This window comes from Rhinopithecus bieti, unplaced genomic scaffold (genome assembly GCF_001698545.2).
Source record: "Rhinopithecus bieti isolate Rb0 unplaced genomic scaffold, ASM169854v2 scaffold_35536, whole genome shotgun sequence".
Lineage (NCBI taxonomy): Eukaryota > Metazoa > Chordata > Mammalia > Primates > Cercopithecidae > Rhinopithecus > Rhinopithecus bieti.
The window spans coordinates 324,368-347,771 of NW_016814959.1; the positions used below are offsets into that span (position 1 = coordinate 324,368).

The 23,404-nt window shown below is 36.7% G+C and overlaps 1 protein-coding gene across 1 annotated transcript in view; it reads left to right on the forward strand.

Annotated features, from left to right (window-relative positions):
* The window catches only part of ENPP1 (ectonucleotide pyrophosphatase/phosphodiesterase 1), an 88,059-nt gene that overhangs the window by 49,231 nt on the left and 15,424 nt on the right, over positions 1 to 23,404 (forward strand). The window contains exons 6-18 of the mRNA XM_017852797.1: positions 2,650 to 2,747; positions 4,810 to 4,889; positions 6,504 to 6,623; positions 8,026 to 8,135; positions 9,730 to 9,795; positions 10,087 to 10,159; positions 13,231 to 13,339; positions 14,989 to 15,120; positions 17,700 to 17,731; positions 18,468 to 18,595; positions 19,813 to 19,882; positions 21,315 to 21,402; positions 22,531 to 22,700. Of these exons, the coding sequence (XP_017708286.1) occupies positions 2,650 to 2,747; positions 4,810 to 4,889; positions 6,504 to 6,623; positions 8,026 to 8,135; positions 9,730 to 9,795; positions 10,087 to 10,159; positions 13,231 to 13,339; positions 14,989 to 15,120; positions 17,700 to 17,731; positions 18,468 to 18,595; positions 19,813 to 19,882; positions 21,315 to 21,402; positions 22,531 to 22,700 (1,276 nt within the window). The remainder of the gene's footprint in view (positions 1 to 2,649; positions 2,748 to 4,809; positions 4,890 to 6,503; positions 6,624 to 8,025; positions 8,136 to 9,729; positions 9,796 to 10,086; positions 10,160 to 13,230; positions 13,340 to 14,988; positions 15,121 to 17,699; positions 17,732 to 18,467; positions 18,596 to 19,812; positions 19,883 to 21,314; positions 21,403 to 22,530; positions 22,701 to 23,404) is intronic.

Here is a 23,404-nt window from a genome sequence, read left to right on the forward strand (position 1 = left end):
TTTTTTTTTTTTTTTTTTGTATTTTGGTCCATTTGTACATTTTTGGGATAAACAAGCTGTTTGTGAGAGATGATACATTTTCTAAAATAATTCATATATTTTTTTTGGTCCTTCAAATATTTTGTACAGGGTCTTCTATATATGACACCATCGAAAAGAGTGGAATTTAAAGGGTGAAGATTTTATAAAGGTGTTAGGTGTATTTATCTTTGTTCCATTTGAGGTCTACCATCTCATCCATTTGAATTATTCATCTTCAGAAATGTATTTTTACCTCTTTAAAATGATAGTTTTCTCAGACTGTTAAAATTTTTAAGCTGTATTTTAGTTCATTTTGTTCATGTATATAATTTTTGTTATATGTCTTCTTTTTTTCTTTTGGAAGGAAGAGTACTTTTGATTTAAATAAGCAGGAGCAACAGCAGCCAAAACTAAACCTCAACCAAATGATTTCAACAGAAGAGCCTTTTTTTAAGGAAAACTTTTCATGTACCCTAAACTGTCTTTTAAATCCAAGGAATACTAGGAATGTTAGACTTAGTGAATTTCGAATCTTTCTTTTTCTTCTAAATATTGCTTATAATTTTCAATTGTAATATTGAATCTTTTGTGGAAAACATAACCCTTTCTTTACAAGAAGATCATAACTTAGGCCACTTATTATTACACTGGATAATTTACCAGTGTGTTTACCTAATGGCCCACTAACCTGCTTTTATGATTTCTGTTGATTGAATAAAACTAATTTTATATAGTTTTATTTGGACCATTAAGATTATATACACTGGTTCTGCGGAATCTCTCAGTGGAGCTATGTTACAGATAGTAGCTAGTGAAAATTGTATAAAAATTTTCTCCTTGTCGGGTTGCTTTTGTGTTTGTGTGTGAGGATAAGATGGGAGGAGGCAGAGTTGAAAAGGCAAGGTAAGATACTTGCTGTCAAATTTAAATTTACTGAGTAAACTTTCAGTGGGAAGTCTTCTCACAGTTATCCAGTGTTAAACTGCCAAGAGCAGCTCGGCTGGGGAGACCCTAACCCAGCGGCGCTAGAGGAATTAAAGACACACACACAGAAATACTGAGGTGTGAAGTGGGAAATCGGGTCTCACAGCATTCAGAGCTGAGAGCCCTGAACAGAGATTTACCCACATATTTATTAATAGCAAGCCAATCATTAGCATTGTTTCTATAGATATTAAATTAACTAAAAGTATCCCTTATAGGAAACAAAGGAAGGGATGGGCCGAGTTAAAGGAATAGGTTGGGCTAGTTAACTGCAGCAGGAGCATGTCCTTAAGGCACAGATCGCTCATGCTATTGTTTGTGGCTTAAGAATGCCTTTAAGCGGGTTTTCTGCCCGGGGTGGGCCAGGTGTTCCTTGCCCTCATTCTGGTAAACCCACAACCTTCCAGCGTGGGTGTTACGGCCATCATGAACATGTCACAGTGCTGCAGAGATTTTGTTTATGGTCAGTTTTGGGGCCAGTTTATGGCCAGATTTTGGGGGGCCTGTTCCCAACATTATACAAGTTCCCTACCACCTACCATGTATCACTAGATGCTGCAAGATGTCTGAGCCATGGCTGTTTGGGGGTAGCCACATAGCCACCGTCCATAGCTATTCTCATTTGTCAAGTATATTAGCATCCTCTGTGGTTTTTGGCCTCCTCTTTGGAATTTCCACACTGCATGTTAACTCTTTGTATATGTATGTATGTGTTGTTGAAACCTCATTGATCATTCCCAGCTTTGGAATCATTTCTTTGTTGTTTATATATTTAAATATAGTATCTTTCAAACCTTTGTATTAAGTATTTATATCTTTTAAATATAGTAAGCCTAAAAACTAAATACAGTATATATAGGCTTGGTGGGTGGCTCATACCTGTAATCCTAACACTTTGGGAGGCCGAGCAGGGAAGATTCCTTGAGCCTAGGAATTTGAGACCAGGCTGGGCAACATAGTGAGACCTCGTCTCTACAAAATAAAATAAAATATTAACCAGGCGTGGTGGTATGTGTTTGTAGTCCCAGCAACTCAGGAGGGTGAGGCAGGAGGATCACTTGAGCCCAGGAGGTTAAGGCTGCAGTGAGCTGTGATAGTGCCACTGCACTGCAGCCTGAGCAACAGAGTGAGACCCTGTCTCAAAAATAAAACAAAAATAAAATAATAAAATAGTGTGTAATGTATATACTATATGAAGTACTATTTAGTATATTAGAGTCCATATCAGAAAGTGGTGGTTTAGGAAAAATATTTACAGAAATATTGTGTGCTGGTTTTTTTATTGTTTATTTTCCTGCAAATTGGGAAAACAATATTATATTTCAGTAGCAATTGGTTTAGCTTTCCGAACAGCAGGAACCATGAATGATGTTTCTGTATGGTGGCTCAAAATGATATGAATGCTTAATATATACTATTTGATGATATATGTATTATGAAATGATAGAGCATGTATATAAATATAAATGCATGTAAAATATACTTTATAAGTATGCTTGCCGACTTTGTTAGTTAGTTTTCTTAAGATCACACAGACCTTAGTGGAAAATCTTCACTGGACCTGTGCCTAGAAGGTACCACATCTTCACTGGATATGTGTTGTCTTTGCTTCTTTAAACATTTTTTTTCTTTTTCATTACCCAGGTTTGAAACGCCTCCTACCCTCTTATTTTCTTTGGATGGATTCAGGGCAGAATATTTACACACTTGGGGTGGACTTCTTCCTGTTATTAGCAAACTAAGTGAGTAACTTCGGAGTTTACTGCTGGAATATCACGATTTCAGTGCGATCTACTAGGCAGGCAGTCTTTCTTGGAAAAGTACTGGCAGAACCTAATTGTTTCACTAAACTTTTCTATGGCAAAGTAGTTGAACCTGGTGATAAGGAACTTACCTTTAATAGTGTGATTACTCTGAAGCTGTCCTTCAAAAAAAATAAGTTAATATGGTTATCTTAGAATTTTAACCTTTGGCCATTTTTGTATGTATTTATTCTTTCTCAGAATTTTGAATTCCTTGTGAAAAAGTCCCTTGTTTATTTATTTTATAAATATTATTATTTTTGAGACTGAGTCTCACTCTGTCACCCAGGCCGGAGTGCAGTGGCGCGATCTTGGCTCACTGCAACCTCTGCCTCCCAGGTTCAAGCGATTCTCATGCCACAGCCTCCCAAGTAGCTGGGATTACAAGCGCATGACACCACGCCTGGCTAATTTTTGTATTTTTAGTAGAGATGGGGTTTTGCCATGTTTCCCAGGCTGGTCTCGAACTCCTGGGCTCAAGCAATCCACCCACCTTGGCCTCCCAAAGTGCTGGGATTATAGGCATGAGCCACCACACCCAGCCTTATTTAATAGACATTTTATTTCAGAAAAAGAATTTTAAAAACTAAAGGTATTTCTGAGATATTACAAGTACAGACAGAATATTTGTCAGTTATTCTGTATTCTCCTTTGGATTGAATTGGATTCTTCAGAATATTCTTTTTTTTTTTTTTTGTTAAATCTCAATCAGGCCTTAATTAAGTGGTTTTTCTATAAATTCCCCATAAAATAGTAGAATGGTGTTTTCTTAATATTGATGCTAAAGTTTTAAATCACATTAACAACCTTTAAGCAGCTACAATGTAATACTGGACCAAAACAGAAGTAAGTAAATACAATTACTTTAGCTTTTTTCTGGGATTCTAAATTATTTTTTACCAGATTAGAGTATGTGAGGTGCTTTGAACATTAACATCACTCCCGGTATATTCATATGTATGTCACTATGCTTGTCTTATGAAGTGCCAAAATAATTTTGGGAGAATTTTTAAAATGTTCAGTTTTTAGTTTCTACGTGGAAGAAGATGGTTTTGTTTTGTTTTAATATTTTGCATAAAAAGTCTTTAGCTTTGCATGGACAAAGCTGTGTTCTTCCCAGCAGGCCCATGGCCTTTGAAGTTTAAATACAGCCCTTTGTTACCATTATCAGGAGAGCTTGTCTGTATGGTACCAAATGCGGCATTGTGAGTTTAGAGTTAAGAGGTGGAGGTACCTGCATATGAAGTTTACAATAAATCATTAAACAATGAGCCCAAGCCCTAGCTTTGAATAATTAGGGAATGTAGCCTGTAATTCTGAACTGATAGAAGGCAGTGAGATAATATAGACACATGCCAATTTGAGGGACATTTTTAGGCGAATGGAGTATTGAACACTGGAATCATTAGTTATGTGTTCCCTCCTCAATAGTAGAGGCAGGAAGAAAAAGAACGAGGCACCAGAACTAGATCAGCAGGCCAACAGGAATAGTCGGACTTCGGCGCTTTCTTGGACTTGAAGCTACAGATGCCTTTTGTCTTTAAAGTGGCTGAGTTTGTCCAAGGTTAGCTGGTTCTAGATCTATGGCCTGGGACACTGTCTTCCCAGCTACTCCTTCATCCTTGTTTTAATGTATAGACTTAGTTCAGTTTTCTTTTTCTACCTCTTATGATTTAGGTATTTGATCACTAAGTAGTATCAAAGAACTTACAAGCATCATTTTATTATAACCTGTTCATCTTGAATGAAGTAATGTTATGGGTAATTGGCTTAATCATTTTAATGTTTTTCTGACTAAGAGAAAAATGAAGTCATCTTTAACATTGGATTCATATCCACAGTGTTGCTTTATAATTATATTCATCCTGAATTTTTATCTGAGTAAAATCCCTCCCGGGCTAAGTTTTTTTACGTGATTTAGACTGCTGTGGTACCACCGCTAAAAGAGGTAGGCCAATTGTCAGATGTGTTTAATAACAATGTTTATTTTTTTCCCTTCTAGAAAAATGTGGAACATATACTAAAAACATGAGACCGGTATATCCAACAAAAACTTTCCCCAATCACTACAGCATTGTCACCGTAAGCTCTGCATTTCAACTTCTATCTGTTTGCAGAAGTGAGATGGGATTATAGCATTTTTTGAGAGAATAGATTTAAGATAAAAGAAAAACAACTTATTTTCCAGTATGTAGTTAAGCAAGGAAACCCAGGTTCTGATCTTTGCTGTGCCACAAACTAGCTGTGGCTTTGGAAAGGTCACTTTACTGGCTGCGTCTCCATTTTCTCATCTGTGAAAAGAGATGACTCAACACCTCAAGAAACGATTTCCTGGTTTCCTTTCAGTGTTAATATTCTGTGATTCTTGTATCCTAGTTTTGAGGCTTACTTTATGTGAGCCAAAAAGCTGTCCCAAACTCCTGTGTTCACAACTTGTCTTTCCAATCATCTTAATGATGAATTTAAGCAAGCCGCTTCACCTGACTCCAAATAGGATTACAATCCTGTTTTTGTTTCAATGTTTCCAGATTTAATTTGAGTCAAATATAACAGTAGAACTCATTAAACTTTAGAACTGAAGCCAGAAAATTAGTATGTTAGCTTATATTGATTCAAGCTGCTTTACTCAGCAGTTTAAAAAGATAACAGCATTGTTTTCAAAATTTGAGAGGCTACCTTTTTTTATTTTTTTTTTGAGATGGGCTCTCTCACTGTCACCAGGCTGGAGTGCAGTGGTGCAGTCTCGGCTTACTGCAACCTCCACCTCCCAAGTTCAAGTAATTCTCCTGCCTCAGCCTCCCAAGTAGCTGGGACTACAGGTGCACACCACCACACCCAGCTAATTTTTGTATTTTTAGTAGAGTCGGGGTTTTGTAGCCTGCACGGGCCTAGGGGGACTGAACAAAGTGGCAGAGGCAGGGAATGTTGGAATAAAAGACAAAGACAAAAGAGTATATCTGGAAGAAGCGGTCAGGGGGTACCTTGCCTCTAGTGGACAAGGACCCTGAGCTTTACACAGCCCTCCATTTTTATTAGGCAAAAGAGATAGCGAGTGGGGGCGGTGGTTGTCTGCTAATTGTCAGTTGGCCTTTTGGTTCACAGCAGACTTGTGAGACTGCATTCTTTGAACAATAGGCCTGATTTTTCAATAGATGACTTCAAGGATCCTGGCGCCAGGGAGTGAGGCCCTCAGCAAACCTTTTGGTGGCAGGGCAGTGTGAGTTTGCCCACATCCTGCATTCATGATAAACAGTTTGCTGTTTGATCATATAGCCTCCAGTGGAATGCTGAGTTGGTCACGTTCCACAGGCCTTCGGCTCCCTGCAGTGTTTCACCGTGTTGGCCAGAATGGTCTCCATCTCTTGACCTCGTGATCCACCTGCCTCATCCTCCCAAAGTACTGAGATTACAAGTGTGAGCCACTGGGCCCAGCCAAGGCTGCCTTTTTTATATAGATCTTTATCCTTAGTATTACTAACTTATTTTCTCCTATTACATAATTTAAATCACAAATACTACATAAAATCTTAAGTGGTTGTGTTTTGCCGTTACCCGATTTTTTTGTTTTTCTTTCCTTAAACTTATTATAATTCCATGTGACTTCAGTTATCGGTTTCTTTTTGATGATTTTTTTCTATGAATTTATTTAACATTAAGTAAACACAACTTGCATATAATCTGTTTTATCTTTTTTAGGGGTTGTATCCAGAATCTCATGGCATAATTGACAATAAAATGTATGATCCCAAAATGAATGCTTCCTTTTCACTTAAAAGTAAAGAGAAATTTAATCCTGAGTGGTACAAAGGAGAACCAGTGAGTTCTTTGTTTTTCTACTAAAATAGTTTATTATTCTCATCTATTTCAATTAGAGTAAAATAACCAGATTCTCTGGAGCTTTTAATAACCGATTTCATTTACTGTGTCTGTGGTCATTCTTTTATAAATGGAGATGAATACTGATAATCCTAAACATAACTTGTGTAATTGCGTAAAAGGAGAGTAGTTTATTTCAGAGGTGGATTTGGGTTGTGCTGGGCCATTTTTCTTTTCTGAGCAATTCTTCTTCTACCAGTAGCATAAAGCAGTAGTATGGGGGTAATAACTTTGATCTACACAAGACTATGTAGCTTTTGAAAGTCTTGGTTTGATTTACGTGTGCTAATTTAGGAGGTTCTTTCCTATTGTGATTTAGCTGTATTCTCCTTTTACTTTTAAAATTCTCCAATTCTCCAATTTACTTTTGAAAATTGCCACAATTTAAAAAAAAAATGTTTTTTAAAGTTGCCACAATGTTTTAAATTGCCACACTAATTATATAAGGTCTATTTAAATAATCACGATTTTCCTCTTAGAAGGACAGAGAGCATAAGAGTTTGCAGGTTATGAATTCAAATTTTAGCTCTGACATTTAAAGCTGTGTGACTTTGGACAAATCATCCTGTTTCTGCCTCCGTTTTATCTTATCTATACTGTAGATACTATTGTTTACTACTTCGTAGGATTATTGTGGGATTATGTGAATTAATAATGTAGGATGCTTGTAGGAATACTATTTAGAACCATGATTGGCAATAATAAGTGCTTAATAAATGTTAGTTACATCCACAAATATCTCAGCAAGTTAAAGACATGTATATTTGTGAATTTTTTTTTTCTTTTTAGAGAAAACTGTCAATTAAGGGAATAGCTCCAAAAGCTGCAGGAGTTAATCTCTGACTATTTAATATCTTGTTGCTGCTTAAGAGTCATATTGGCCAGGCGCGGTGGCTCAAGCCTGTAATCCCAGCACTTTGGGAGGCCGAGACAGGCGGATCACGAGGTCAGCAGATCAAGACCATCCTGGCTAACATGGTGAAACCCCGTCTCTACCAAAAAATACAAAAAACTAGCCGGGTGAGGTGGCAGGCGCCTGTAGTCCCAGCTACTCGGGAGGCTGAGGCAGGAGAATGGCGTGAACCCGGGAGGTGGAGCTTTCAGTGAGCTGAGATCCGGCCACTGCACTCCAGCCTGGGCAACAGAGTGAGACTCCGTCTCAAAAAAAAAAAAAAAAAAAAGAGTCATATTACATGATTATTGTAATCTAAGTGCTGCAGCTTGTTGACCTTAAAAACATTCTAGTACTAGAGAGGAATTCATTGGTGTTGCATGAACACATACTTTCATGAGAGATGAATGTTTGCATGATTTCTTAATTTTCCTTCATTATCTGCTCCAGATTTGGGTCACAGCTAAGTATCAAGGCCTCAAGTCTGGCACATTTTTCTGGCCAGGATCAGATGTGGAAATTAATGGAATTTTCCCAGACATCTATAAAATGTATAATGGGTATGTGAAATGAACTTTTTCTAGGATCTGTAACGTAGAACAGCTTATTCTTATGTAATCTCCTTTTTATGAAATCCTAAGCTTTAGCATTTGAGTGATATGTTGACTGAAAAATGAGAACTGAAGAACTCTTTCTCAAAGAGTTTAGATAGATGGTAAATGGACAGTAAAACTAGAGAAGTGGGCCGGCCTCGGTGGCTCACACCTGTAATCCCAGCACTTTGGGAGACTGAGGCGAGTGGGTCACCTGAGGTCAGGAGTTCGAGACCAGCCTGGCCAACGTGGTAAAACCCCGTCTCTACTAAAAATACAAAAATTTCCATTTCTAAATTAGTAAATATGCTTTCTAATATAAGAAATGGATTAGAATTAACCTCTGTGTGATATTTGAGATCCATGATGCATTAAGAAAAAACAAAAACTTTTTAATAGGAGAAACTCTTTGGCCCATTTGAGCAAGATTACTGAAATAATTTTATTTATTTTTAAATTATAAAATTTCTGTCACAATATCAATACAATGCATTTAGAAGGATGAACAGAAAATATCTTAAATCCCAGACATGAAATGCATAGCAGTTTTCCTTGTGATCTTATGCTAGTTTGTGTTCTTTATGGCTTCCGTGAGCACAGTGCAATGCCTCTTCTTCACCTTCTTATTTGCCACTGTTTTTATTCCATGGACAGTAATTAAGAGTTTATGGGCTGGGCATGGTGGCTCACTCCTGTAATCTTACCACTCTGGGAGGCCGAGGCGGGCAGATCACGAGGTCGGGAGATCACCTGGCTAACACGGTGAAACCCCGTCTCTACTAAAATACAAAAAAGAAAAAGAAAAAGAAAAAAATAGCCAGGTGTGGTGGTGCACACTTGTAGTCCCAGTTGCTTGGGAGGCTGAGGCAGAGGAATTGCTTGAACCTGGGAGGCGGAGATTGCAGTGAACCGAGATCGCGCTACTGCACTCCAGCCTGGCAACACAGTGAGACTCCGTCTCAAAAAAAAAAAAAAAAAAAAGAGTTTATGTACTAAGAATGGGGGATTCAAAGATTAATAGTATATGGTCTGTTGGCTTTTTAACAGTACACAACTAATTGTACTTGGATGTGGCAAGAACTCTGATTAGAGGTGTGTAAACAAAGCCTGTGTCCAGAGGAAGGCATAAGGCATAGTCAATTCTGCTCAGGAAATACTGCCTGGAGAACTGCTATCTGCTTCTCAGGTGCCTGCTTCACAACTGTGCTGACTCATCAGCGAGTGAGTGCTTCGTGCTGTATGCTTTGCGAAGTATATTAACACATGAGTTATTCATGTGGTATGCAGTGACTGTTTTCAGGCCCATGAATATTATCCTCAAGTAGAGGATAGCAAGCAAAGTTTTAAATCCAGTTGCAACTTTTATCTGTGTAAAACCTAACTTTCATTCCTTCACTGGGAAAATAAATTTTTCAAATAAAACTCTTACTTGATTTCCAACACAATAGATGTGAAATAGCTTTTAGTAGTTCTTAATGACATTTTCAATGAAAAAAAAACCTGTATTTTAAACCCAAACAATTGTCAGACATCTTTTATTTTTGTTTGTTCTAAATTTTAGTTCAGTACCATTCGAAGAAAGGATTTTGGCTGTTCTTCAGTGGCTACAGCTTCCTAAAGATGAAAGGTCTGTAGGCAATTAATTTCTATTGTAAATACTTCATTTTGTAGAAATGATATACTATTTTAAAAACAGACTACCACAAAACTTTGCTATTTGCTATGCTGTTTTATATCGAAATAAATTATTTAATGGTCATACCACATTTTGAAGAATTTCAAAGTTGTAAATTGTTTCTCAGTAGAACTGTTACCCCAGTGTTATCAAATTTAATCCCTATCAGTTGATGAATTATTTTTTTCATTCTGTTTTTCAATGTGTTCGTAAAATATTACATTTTGATACTGTTTGATTTAGACCACACTTTTACACTCTGTATTTAGAAGAACCAGATTCTTCAGGTCATTCATATGGACCAGTCAGCAGTGAAGTAAGTACATTTTTATCAGTAATTATTTCATTAAACCCAGTCATCAAACTGAACTTTGCTTTAAAGGAGGCTGCTGGACCATTCTGTAAGATTCTATGGTTTCTGGAAAAAGCAAGTATTATACACAATATTACTAAATAAAAGGATGCACTTTAAACACAATAAGAGTTGGGAGAATTGTTTAGCCTGTGCTAAATTGAACTGATGATGAATTAGCTTCTATATTTTCAATGTGAAAGCCTTTATCCACTCCATCGCCCCCTACCTTGGCCTAAATACTAAGTGCTTTTTGAGAAAGTTGTAAACAGCTAAACCTCCAGTAGAAAATACAGGGTAATAAGTCAAATAGTAGAGGAAGCCTCCTCTGAACTCTCTTGCTTAGGAGATATGCTTTGGCCACCTGAGACCATGCTTACAACAGAGGTCCCATAGAAGGATGGGAGATTTTATCAAAAGTATAGCAATATTTGAATAATTGTTTTTGTTGATTATTTCCGAGGAAACTAGAGGTATGAAATAGCTCATGGACTAACACTTTCAGTGTAACATCTCGTTTGATCTGACACCCTTTCAGGAACTTAGCCATCTCCTAGCTATGTTTTTAATCTGTGTAGCACTTTAAAACAGCAAACACTGCTTTCAGTTTTCACGTGGCCGTATCATTTTTGTTACCATTTTAATGGCAAAAAAACACAATTACTTTTGCACCAACCTAGTATTTTGGAACATGGGAAGCATTAGAACAGAAAATGATTTGAAGGCTGGGCACGGTGGCTAACACCTGTAATCCCAGCACTTTGGGAGGCCGAGACAGGTGGATCACCTGAGGTCAGGAGTTTGACGCCAGCCTGGCCAACATGGCAAAACCGTGCCTCTACTAAAAATACAAAAAAATTAGCCAGGCCTTGTGGTGTGTGTCCATAATCCCAGCTACTCAGGAGGCTGAGGCAAGAGAATCGCTTGAACCCAGGAGTGGGAGGTTGCAGTGAGCCGAGATTGCACCACTGTACTCCAGCCTGGGCGACAGAGTGGGACACTGTCTCAAAAAAAAAAAAAAAAAAAGAGAGAGAAAGAAAAAGAAAATGATTTGAGCATATTTCCTTGTACCTCTAAGTTGACTTTCCTTCTGATATGTATTTTGTCTGTGACCTAAGATATGAAAGGAAGTAAAAAGTAAGGATCTTGACTATGTTGGGTCATGATGAAAGTGGAAAGAGGTATTGCCAGGATCCCTCCTGTCTGAATCCTTGTGTAGTTATCTTGTGCCGCCTGTGATTCCAAGGGGGTCATAGACTATTAAAAAAAAACACTCTTTCTTAATTTCTAGGGCTTCATTCCCAAATTCCTATCAGTTCTCCCGCCCAGGTAGCCCAGGTTGGATAGTCGGTGAGCCTTAAGGACTCTTCAGCACAGAGTCGAGACTAAAGCCTGGCCTGACGTGTCTGTCATGATCCCTGTTTTTGAGGGTGCTGCTTGCCTAATTCAGCAACAGCAGAGGGAGGAAAAAAAAAGCATCCTTATTTTTCTCGCTTGAATTTACAACAGCTGCCTAAACCATCTTCCCTTCATTTCCCTTTCCCTGGGTCTGCCCTAGATTTGCCCCTCTTAAAAAGTAGGTACTGCCTGGATCACTATCACCTTGGATAAAAGACAGTGAAGAGAGAAGGAAGTTGACCCTCACCTAGGTCTGTTTTTACCCTTTGTATTCTTTCCATCAAAATCCATCTCCAGCAGCTCCACTGTAGTTAGTAACTCCATTGTGCCTTCCTTTCATTCTGTCCTTCAACTTAGCAGAAATACTCCTGGCTTAGAGGGAGGATAAGGAAGATGCATGCCAGCAACTTGGACATGTCATAATTGGTCAAAGGGAAAAGTTTCTTGTAGCTGTTGTCTTGATTTGAACAATTGGCTACATGCTAGTTTGATTTTTGCTCTTTCACTAAAGTCACTGATACCCAAGACTCGTGTCTCGGTCAGTTTGGCTACAGAAAAATCCAAGGATTGTTTTATACTTGTTTTAAGGTTACATACGTTTTAAAATCATTGCTACCTTTTCTAATTCACTAACAATGTGACAAAGCACCTGCTTTTCTGACTCATCTTCACTTAAGATTGAGCCCATTACTTTTCAAATCATATCCATCAATTTGCAAACTCTGTAAACTCCAGCATTACTGGCACAACAAAACCCACTTTATCTTAATACTTAAAAATTCCAATTCATGTTGCTTGGATATCTTTGAATGAAAGACCTTGTCTTGTTTCCTATTACAGTGAAAGAGCTTATCTTATATTACAGTGAAATATACTGACAATGAATGAAGATTAAACTGATTCCACATGTTACAGAAAACACACAAAACTGCACAAGAATTTTTCTCAAATGTTTTTGCAAGGAGAGAGGATAAAATGAGTGCCAGAAAGCAATTTGCCAATATCATTTGTCATTCTGTGTTCCTGTGATATTCATATGTAAAATACATGCAGTTTGTAAGGAAATAATGAGTTGTATTCCTATGAGTTCTAATTTAGAAAATTAAATACATTGAATTATAAGAAGCATTTCATGAATAGTTTGAACATTTTTGAAAATTAGGAAACGTATTTATACAGTGACCATTTAAATGATCAGAAAGTATAAGAAGAAATTAATTGAGGAAAATGAAGTGGTAATTAAGAACATATTGGTTTCTGGCCAAACACTGTAGATTTGAGCTATTATTATTTTGGCTTAAGTTGGGTCTAATTTAAGTAGTAGCATTCTGACCTCGGGAAGGGAGAACTAATAGATCAGCTAATCTCATTCACAAAACTTCAAATAGAACATGTATAGAATTAGGACTCTTGCATTGTTAATGATCTGCAGTTATTTACTGTTCTTTGTATCTCTGACCCTGACCTGTCTTAGTCTAATGTGAATCAGCTCATCCTAGTTGCATCCACTGGCCCTTATCTATCTATCTTTCTTTCTTTTTCTTCTTCTTTTTTTTCTTTTTAACAGAGATAGCTTTATGTATAAATAGCCATTAGTGTGGAATGCATCGCATGAGGTTGTTGCTTCCCATTCTTAGGTCATCAAAGCCTTGCAGAGGGTTGACAATATGGTTGGTATGCTGATGGATGGTCTGAAAGAGCTGAACTTGCACAGATGCCTGAACCTCATCCTTATTTCGGATCATGGTAATCTGAATTTGCATTATTTGCTCTTCAGGATAAAGGGCTGAACAAAGTTTACTTGATTGTTTCCCAATTTCTTCTGAATGTTATAGTGAATTCTTTTTAAAAAATGTAGTTTCTTGTGGAAAGTCTTTCGGAAAAAAATACATTAAATATAAAATATAAGTGAAACACAGAATTCACAGAAACCTAAGTGCCTATCAAGCACAATGTACCAATCTTCTGATTTGAGAAAGGAATACACCAAGAATTTGAATAGTTAAAAAATATACATTTTCGGCCGGGCGCGGTGGCTCAAGCCTGTAATCCCAGCACTTTGGGAGGCCAGCACTTTGGGAGGGCCCGAGGACGGTGCGCGATCATTGAGGCTCAGGAGATCGAGACCATTTCCTTGGTCCCTAACACAGTGGAAACCTCGTCTCTACTAAAGAATACCACAAAAAAAAAAAACTTAGCCGGGGGCCGGAGGTGGCGGCCGCCTGTAGTCCCAGCCTACTCTGGACGGCTTGAGGCAGGAGAATGGCGTGAACCCGGGAGGCAGAGCTTGCCAGTGAGCTGGAGCATCCGGCCCACTGGTACTCCAGCCGGGCGACAGAGCCAAATACTCCGTCTTCAAAAAAAAAAAAAAAAAAAAAAAAAAAAAAAAAAAAATTTATACTATATATATATATATACTATACATTTTCAACATTGAATTTTTATTACTCTACAATTTTAGATTTAATTGGAACTGATCATTATGTCTTCAATTGTCTTTTTTTGGTTTTGAGACAGTCTCACGCTGTTACCCAGGCTGGAGTGCAGTAGCATGATCACAGCTCACTGCAGCCTCAGCTTCGTGGGCTCAGGTGATTCTCCTGCCTCAGCCTCCCGAGTAGTGGAACTACAGGCATATGCCTTGACTAATAAAGAGAATTTTTTTTGGTAGAGATGGGATCTTGCTATGTTGACCAGGCTGGTCTCGAACTCTTGGTCTCAAGCTCCCATAGCTGCCTCTCAAAGTGGTGGGATTACAGGCATTAGCCATCGTGCCCAGCCTTCAATTATCTTTAGCGTGATAAATCTGACTTTAGAAGCATTGTATATTAATTTCGATAGTATTTTAATTTCACTTGTATTTACTATGATCTTTGTAATACGCTTGTGTACAGTTTGGGGACTATAGGAGCAGTGTGCCTACAGAAAGTAGAAAATAGGTTCTTTTTGTTATTGTTCTTGTTGTTTGCTTCAGAAATAATTATAGAAATCTGTGTTTAGAAGCAGTCCTAAGAAGTTACATGCTAAAGAAGCTCCAGTCTTGGAATGAGAGTGAATCATACACATCCACTCCCAGGTGGTTTGGGGCAAATAACTGGGCTTTCACATTCAGTCTAAAACTGTGATAAGACATTCTTCTTTGCTCACAAGATGATATTGTAATATATAAATAAAAAGAAACATTAAACTAAATTTGGGTGATGGAAAAGATTTTGAAAAAAGTGAAGCGATAAGTACAGCTGAAATTCTGTCTTACCTATCAGATGTTCAACTAATATGAGTGCTACACACCCTTGTTTAACGAATTTAACTCTGGAAGTGAAGGAAATTCTGCTCTGCATATTAAATTTTTTGTTAAAGTTACAGCATGTTTTGGGATTTTTTTTTTCTCCTAGGCATGGAACAGGGCAGTTGTAAGAAATACATATATCTGAATAAATATTTGGGGGATGTTAAAAATATTAAAGTTATCTATGGACCTGCAGCTCGACTGAGACCCTCTGATGTCCCAGATAAATACTATTCATGTAAGTATATCTCTGTGATAACTTTGAATGTGGTCATATTAAGAATACCTTCCTCTAGGCCGGGCACGGTGGCTCACGTCTGTAATCACAGCACTTTGGGAGGCCGAAGTGGGCGGATCACCTGAAGTCAGGAGTTCGAGACCAGCCTAGCCAATGTGGTGAAACCCTGAAAATACGTATATGATACTATACTATATCTATACTAAAAATATAAAAATTAGCCTGGCTTGGTGGCGGATGCCTGTAATCCCAGCTACTCGGGGGGCTGAGGCACAAGAATCGCTTGAATCCAGGAGGCGGAGGTTGCAGTGATCTAAGGTCATGCCATTGTACGCCAGCCTGGGCAACAGAGTGAGACTTGGTCTCAAAAAAAAAGAAAAAAAAAAAGAATACCTTCCTTTAAATCATTATATCTCTAAACTAAAGGGAATCAGAGTTAATTTTTTTCATGATTAAATCTCCAATGCAGATCTTTTGTACACAAATGGATTTTATGGGACTGGATGTGAGAACACAACTTACCTATGGGTTATTCATGGACTAAGCATAGTATTTGATGAGTTTAGTGCAATTTTATGTTGAAGTATGTGTTTTACTTGTGTATCAGAGTGAAGATTATACTAGAAAAAAAGTTTAAGAGAAAAATCCAACTACATTTATTCAAGTTTAATAAATTAATGACACTCCATTAAAACTACTTAGTTTGGGAATAATATTCTGTTGTGAGGAGGAATGCTGGCAGAAATGATTAATTCTATAGGCAATTGATTCCTGTCCTCCCTTAAACCATTTCAGAAACAATAAAGAATGTATCTTTTAAATAGGGAAGAATGAATTTCACATTCTCTCTTGACTACATGTGGAACATAAACTGCCAAAAGATGTTTTAAAATATTTATTCTTTTGCCAGTCAAGTGTATTTCATAACTGTTTCCACCTCTGTTACCTCCCTCTCTTTTTGATTACCATCCATGATAACTTTCAGATGTGTAGAGCGAATTTTGTGTCTTTTTGATATAGTTAACTTTGAAACAGAAATAGAATAAGCTTTTCTGACAATTATCAGAATTGGGTTAGATTGGGCTATTTGGTAAGATATGTTTCAATAGATAGATACTATTGACTATTAATGAGGAAAATATATTTCACTGCAGGAAAATGGTTATGCAGATATATTTACACAGTGTTACAAAGTACAGGCTGTGTATGCCTAATACCAAGTGTTAATTAGTATTTTTTTAATTTAGAAAAGTAGTACATGACTGTTATAAAACCTGTTCTAAAAACTATACAGATATGCCGGGCACGATGGTGGCTCACACCTGTAATTCCAGCACTTTGGGAGGCCAAGGCAGGTGGATCACAAGGTTAAAAGATCGAGACCATCCTGGCCAACATGGTGAAACCCCGTCTCTACTAAAAATACAAAAATTAGCTGGGCATGATGGCACGTGCCTGTAGTCCCAGCTACTGGGGAGGCTGAGGCAGGAGAATTGCTTGAACCTGGGAGGCAGAGGTTGTAGTGAGCTGAGATCGCGCTGCTGCACTCCAGTGTGGTGACAGAGAGAGACTCTATCTAAAAAAAAAAAAAAACTCTAGGGCAATAGCAGTCTCCAGAGATGTTTGTGATGGGATAGCTAAGCTGTACCATACCCTTATCTCAGTTAGGCCCTCAAGTTTCCCAAATTAAAGCAAAAACTATATATGTATATCACTTTACATAAATATATAAAATATATGTATATAAAATGTATACTCTTATCTGGATAATTTTCTCCAATTTATGTAATGTTTGGCTAAAATAAAATCTGGGAAGCTAGACAGTTATTGATTTGTAGTAGAAAGTACCCTAAGTAAATCCATGGCCTTACTATGCAAATTCAGTTTTTAAATTAGTCTACTTGCCTTCTCTTTGAAGTTTCCTCATACCCCTCTTATTTGAAAATTCTAGAACTGTCATTGAATATTGAAGTATACAAAGTAAAAAGTAACAGCTTCCCACCTGAAGTCCTCCTGCTTGACAACTCATTTCCCCTGTTTAGAAACAACCGTTGTTAGGCTTGGATTATGTCTTCCCAGATAATTGTGATGTTCGAGTAACTATTTTTGTTGTTAAGTATTTCCTAGGGAACTAGAGGTACAAAGCAGCTTTACAAAACACATACAGTTTTTATTTTTACCCAGTGAAACCATACCAGATCTAGATGGATAGATACTTTGAGGGATGGATGGATATTGGTTACTAACCGGATGGAAAGATGGTTGGACAGGTGGATGGATAGTTAGATGGATGAATGCATATGTGGGTTAACAGATGGGTGGATACGTAGATGTTCTGTAACTTGTCTTTCCATTTAACAATATGACACTATATCATAGGTGTCATTACAGGGTGATACCTAAAGGTCTGTCTAATTCCTTTCAGTGGCTACAATGTAATGACTTAAATGAACTCTTTATACTTAATACCTGCCTTGGTATTTCAATATAGAGTTTGGATCTGACATTCTATATTTTTGTATTATGTTTTAGTTATAGCATACAATCAACTATTAATTCTTATGTTTGTTCCCCTCCAGTTAACTATGAAGGCATTGCCCGAAATCTTTCTGTGAGTATCTTTATTTTCCATTATCTAGTTATTTTTAGTTTTGTATAGTATATAGAGAGAAAAGTTTCAGCATCTATTATTGGGATTGAAGGATTAGAATATTTTAGTAACCTGGGCCAACATGGAAATGCTGTGTAGTTTAAAGATCTCTAAGATTGTGTCCCAATAATGTAGATTTGAAAATTTTTAAAGAATTTATCTGTTGGCATTATGAAATTTATATGAGAAGAATAAATAATTTTAAAACTATTTATAAGAAATAATTTTAAAGTAGAAGGAAAAATCATGTGGCTGTATCACCATAAACACCATTAGCATTATGATATATTTCCTTCCAGTCTTTTTTTATGCCTTAAAAAATAAGTTTTTATGCTAGTGCTGAGTTATCTATACTACATTTTATACTCACACGTTTTAAGTCTGCAAGAAAACTCTTAAATTGCAGTTATAAGGATGTTTGAAAATAGAACCATCAGTGGTAACTTAATATAATCTAGTGACACTGTCTGAGTTCTGGGGCTTTTGTGCAGTAATAATTATGATTTCCTCTAAATATTTCAAGTAGTTTGGAAGATTTACCTTTTACATTTTACAAGTAGTAAAAACTTTTAGCTGTTGTTCCATCTGACTTATTGGGCCGGCTGATGAAATGTTTGTGAAAAAAAATTTCATGTGAAATTTTGACACTTTAGATAACAGGGAAATAATACTTTTTCTCTGCTGTTTGCAATTTCAGTGCCGGGAACCAAACCAACACTTCAAACCTTACCTGAAACATTTCTTACCTAAGCGTTTGCACTTTGCTAAGAGTGATAGAATTGAGCCCTTGACATTCTATTTGGACCCTCAGTGGCAACTTGCATTGTAAGTTCTGACAGTCTCCCAGGTAAACTTAACCTGATCGGTTAGTGATTCAGGGTAACCACTGGACCCTTTCTAACCATATTGTTATGTGAAAACTGTGTAAGTATGATTCTCTTCACTCTAACTCAGGATTTCTAATGTCGGCCTATGGATGTTTGAGTTAGATAATTCTTTGTTGTTGAGAGCTGTCCTGCACATTGTGGGATATTTGACAAGGATCCTTTACTTCTCCCTACTGGATGAAAGTAGCACTTCTTCTCTAATGTGACAACCAAAAATGTCCCTCAGCATTGCCAAAAGTCCCCTGGGAAGGAGGGATCACCCAGACCATCCTTGGCTAAGAATCACTGGTCTGGCTTTTCATATCTATATTGATTACTTCTTATAATCTACGTTTGTTACCACTTGCCATTGCATGTCTTCTACACATTACAGTATGTCTAATTGTGCTGCCAAAGCCCAGCCAACAGTTGGTAAAAGCACTTTACTTTATAATAAGGAGTAACTATCTTCATTATACACAGTTGTTTTTTCATTCTTCTCATAATAATCCATCAATAAACTTTAGTTTATTAGTGTGTTTTTCAAATTATTTGGATGGTTAATAGTGTTAATATCTCACAATTTGTTCATTAACTGTTTTGGTGGTTGCCAAGAAGCCAGTCATGATACATACCCCTGTCAAGCAAAACCTAAGCAGTGAACCAAAATTCAGTAAACAGAATTATACTGTCTCCACTCTTATTGGAGAGCTGGGCTTTTAGTTTTCAAAAAAAAAAAAAAAAAAAAAAAAAGATTGAAAGGAGAAATCGTCCTATCTTCATGAGAGAACTAATATTTAGTAAATATCTAAACACCATGTTGGAAGCATTTCTTTAGGCTACATCATTGAATTTTACAAATAACTAACATGAGAAATTGAAATCAAAGATGATAGTTAAATCTATCTAAATTCACGGGCAGTTAATCACACAGCTAGTGTTCAAAACCACTTCTGTCCTGATGCTGGTGGTTTTTTTTCTGTCTACTATATTGCTTATAGTTTGGTTGTCCATGAAATAAAAGATAGAAGTGACTTCTTAATGCTTTTCAAAGCCAGGTGGTTTTATTTACCCATTGTGTTGGTTTAACAAAGTAGTTACATACTTTTATTAATGAAAATAATGTTATGTTTATGAAAGGACTTTACACTTTTAATTCATATATGTCAACATTAGGAATCCCTCAGAAAGGAAATATTGTGGAAGTGGATTTCATGGCTCTGACAATATATTTTCAAATATGCAAGTGAGTAAACCTATTATACTTAATTGAATTGAATCTAAAGAAAAAATGATATACAAAGTTTTACACTTGAAAACAGACTGTGATTATATGTCTTGAATGAGAATTAATGAAACATACTTTCATAAAGCTATTTTCTTTGAACATTAAAGAATTTTGTTAAAATTTTATATTCATTGGCTATCACTAAAAGTCAAAAAACAACAGATGTGGTAAGGATGTGGAGAAAAGGGAATACTTATACACAGTCGAAGGGAATGTAAGTTAGTACAACTTCTGTGGATCACTGTATAGAGATTTCTCAAAGAAATAATAATGAAACTACCCCTAATCCAGCAATCCCACTACTGGGATTTCCCAAAGGAAAATAAATCATTTTATTAAACAGACACCTGCACTCGTATGTTTATCGCAACACTGTTCACAGAAGTAAAGTTATGGAATCAACCTAAATATTTATCAATGGAATATGGATTAAAAATGTGGTATATGTATGTGTATGTATATATATATATATATATATATATCGTGGAATACTGCTCAGCCATAAAAAGGAATGAAATCATGTCCTTTGCAGCAACATGGATGGAATTGGAGACCATTATCCTTAGTGAAATAACTCAAACAAAAAACTAAAAACCACATGTTCTCACTTGTAAGTGGTAGCTAAACAGTAGGCACACACGGACGTACAGAGTGGAATAATAGATATTGGAGACTCCCTAAAGGTGGGAAGGTGGGAGGAGTATGAGGTATGAAATACCACTTATTGGGTTCAGTGTACGCTCTTCTGGTGATGGGTGACACTAAAAGCTCAGACTTCACCACTATGCAATATATCCATGAAAGATAACTTGCTCATACCCCTAAATCCATAAAAATTAAAAAATTAATAAAATTTTATATTCATGTTTCATAAGCATATGACGTATCTCCTATTATATTTCTAATAATTATTTTCATGTTTTTTGTGCTCTGTTAAGAATATTGCTTTACAGTTAAGAAAGCTAGTGATAGATAAGAAAGTATCATATTTACGTTCTTAGAAGAGATAATATCTTGCATTTACCCAGCACTTTAACGTTTTCAAAATAAACTTGTAGTAATTTTCTAATTTGATCCCTGAAGCACTGTGTAAGGTGGGCAGGGTGAAGTTTATATTCAATGTCATAGATGAAAAAAAAATTTATCATTCTTTCTGTCAAGTCAATTGTCAAGTCAAGAATTTTAGTAAAACTAAGAGACATATCCTAGATGTTCTTAGATTATATGTGTGATAGAGTTAAAACTATATTTCCCACAAAGTCCACTGAGCATGGTAGTTTTCCTCTTACCATAACCAGTTTGTATATGTACAATTTGGATAACAGAATTTTTTGGACTAACCTGCAGACAGCTGAAATGCACTGATAAACTTCCCTTTTTGGCCATCTAGGCCCTCTTTGTTGGCTATGGACCTGGATTCAAGCATGGCATTGAGGTTGACACCTTTGAAAACGTTGAAGTCTATAACTTAATGTGTGGTAAGTGTGAACAGGTGGCTTTTTTCCCTTCTGCAAACAGACCTGAAATAGGATTGTCAAAAGCAGATCACATTGTAGGCACCTTTGTGGAGAGGATGGTGAAGCAAGACAGATTTTTACCTTCTTCCTGACTCAGACTCACTGAAGAAATGTGGGGAACATGTCATCTTATTACTTATCTGTTTGTTCCACTAGGCTGCTTGCTGGTTAAAGTACACCACTCACAGCAGGGTGGTCTGCACACCCCCAGTGCCCAGCACTTTCCTAGACCCTTGGCTTAATTATTTGATTCTTGACTCAGAGCAGTGATAGAAGCCAGAGAAAAGACATTGAGGGCAGTGAAAGGTGGACAAAACTTGTGGAACTTCTGGTAGCCATAATTGTTGAATGTAAGTCAATGTCAAGGTTGTAGAAATGACGGAGGACCCATTAGGGATGTTCTTGGTTTACTTTGTACCTTCTAAAGTAGTCCTTTTATGGTGAAGCATTGTGTTTTAAATATTAATTTCTTATTCTCATAATGGTCCTAGGCATTTACAAAACCTTAAATATGTCTTAACTATAATTCTTTTGGTGGGAGTCTATATAGTTTAAATGAGGAAATATATCCTAAAATACTTAAAACAGCACCTGGCATATAGTAAGTGCTTACTACGTAAGTATTTGCTATTATCACATTTAAGAGCATGAGTCTTAGACTCAGACAAAGCTGGTTTTGAATTCTAGATCATTTAGTTAGTAACTTTGAGACTTGGGCAAAACACTTTGATTACTCATCTACTAAATATTGATGATAACTTATAAAATTGTTTTGGGGAATAAATAAGAAAATATGTTAGCACCATGACTGGCAGAAAATATGCATTCAACAGGTGGTGACTATAGTTATTGTACACTTTAAAAATCAGAAATTTTGTACTGAAATACAGCATATACATATCAGTATTTCTATTAAAAAGAACCTAGTCTTAAATACTCTAAAACTCAAGAGAGTTTTATACTTTTCTTTTAGTTAAAGAGTAAAGGACTCATGTATTTGGTTTTAAAAAAGTAAAGATCATGGCACAAGTCTACTATTTGTTTGATTTGAAACATCTAAGTAACTCTACCATTCTTGAAATGATGCAGATTTACTGAATTTGACACCAGCTCCTAATAATGGAACTCATGGAAGTCTTAACCACCTTCTAAAGAATCCCGTTTACACACCAAAGCATCCCAAAGAGGTGCACCCCCTGATACAGTGCCCCTTCACAAGAAACCCCAGAGATAACCTTGGCTGCTCATGTAACGCTTCGGTAAGTATCGTCAGGAAGTTTGGTCCAGTATGTATGGTTTGATAGCACCCTCTACACAGCATGTGCTGTAGAAATGCTTAATAATCAAATTAGAATTTAGGAATGGGGGTAGGTAAACATATATTTTAATCCTAGGGGGCACATGCAGATCTTTTGTAATATTTCTTTTCTCTTTCTAGTTTTTGCATTTTATGCTCTTATTTTTAATTCCTTGGAGCTGTGACTTGACTTGGGTGCAGATGTGAAGAAGTCTAGTTCAGTTCTTGAGCATCCTGTATTAGGGAATCTGTACTGTTACTCTAGTAGTGAGGTTATGAGCACATAGTAAACCAATCACAATGTACCTTTTTAAAAATACAATTCAGGTTAAGTGTAGGGAGGAAAAAAGATTTCTTGGTATGAAATGAATATATTACACTGTCCTTTTTTACTTCCATGTTAATATATCATTATTATAAAAAGATAAAAATACTAGACGAGTTATGAACAAAATTGATAACATCCATAAGCGGGCACCTGTAATCCCAGCTACTTGGGAGGCTGAGGCAGGAAAATCGTTTGAACCCGGGAGGCGGAGGTTGCAGTGAGCCAAGATCACACCACTGCATTGCAGACTGGGCAACAGGGGTGAGACTCCATCTCAAAAAAAAAATATATATATATATACACACACATGTGCACACATATATACAAAAATATGTATA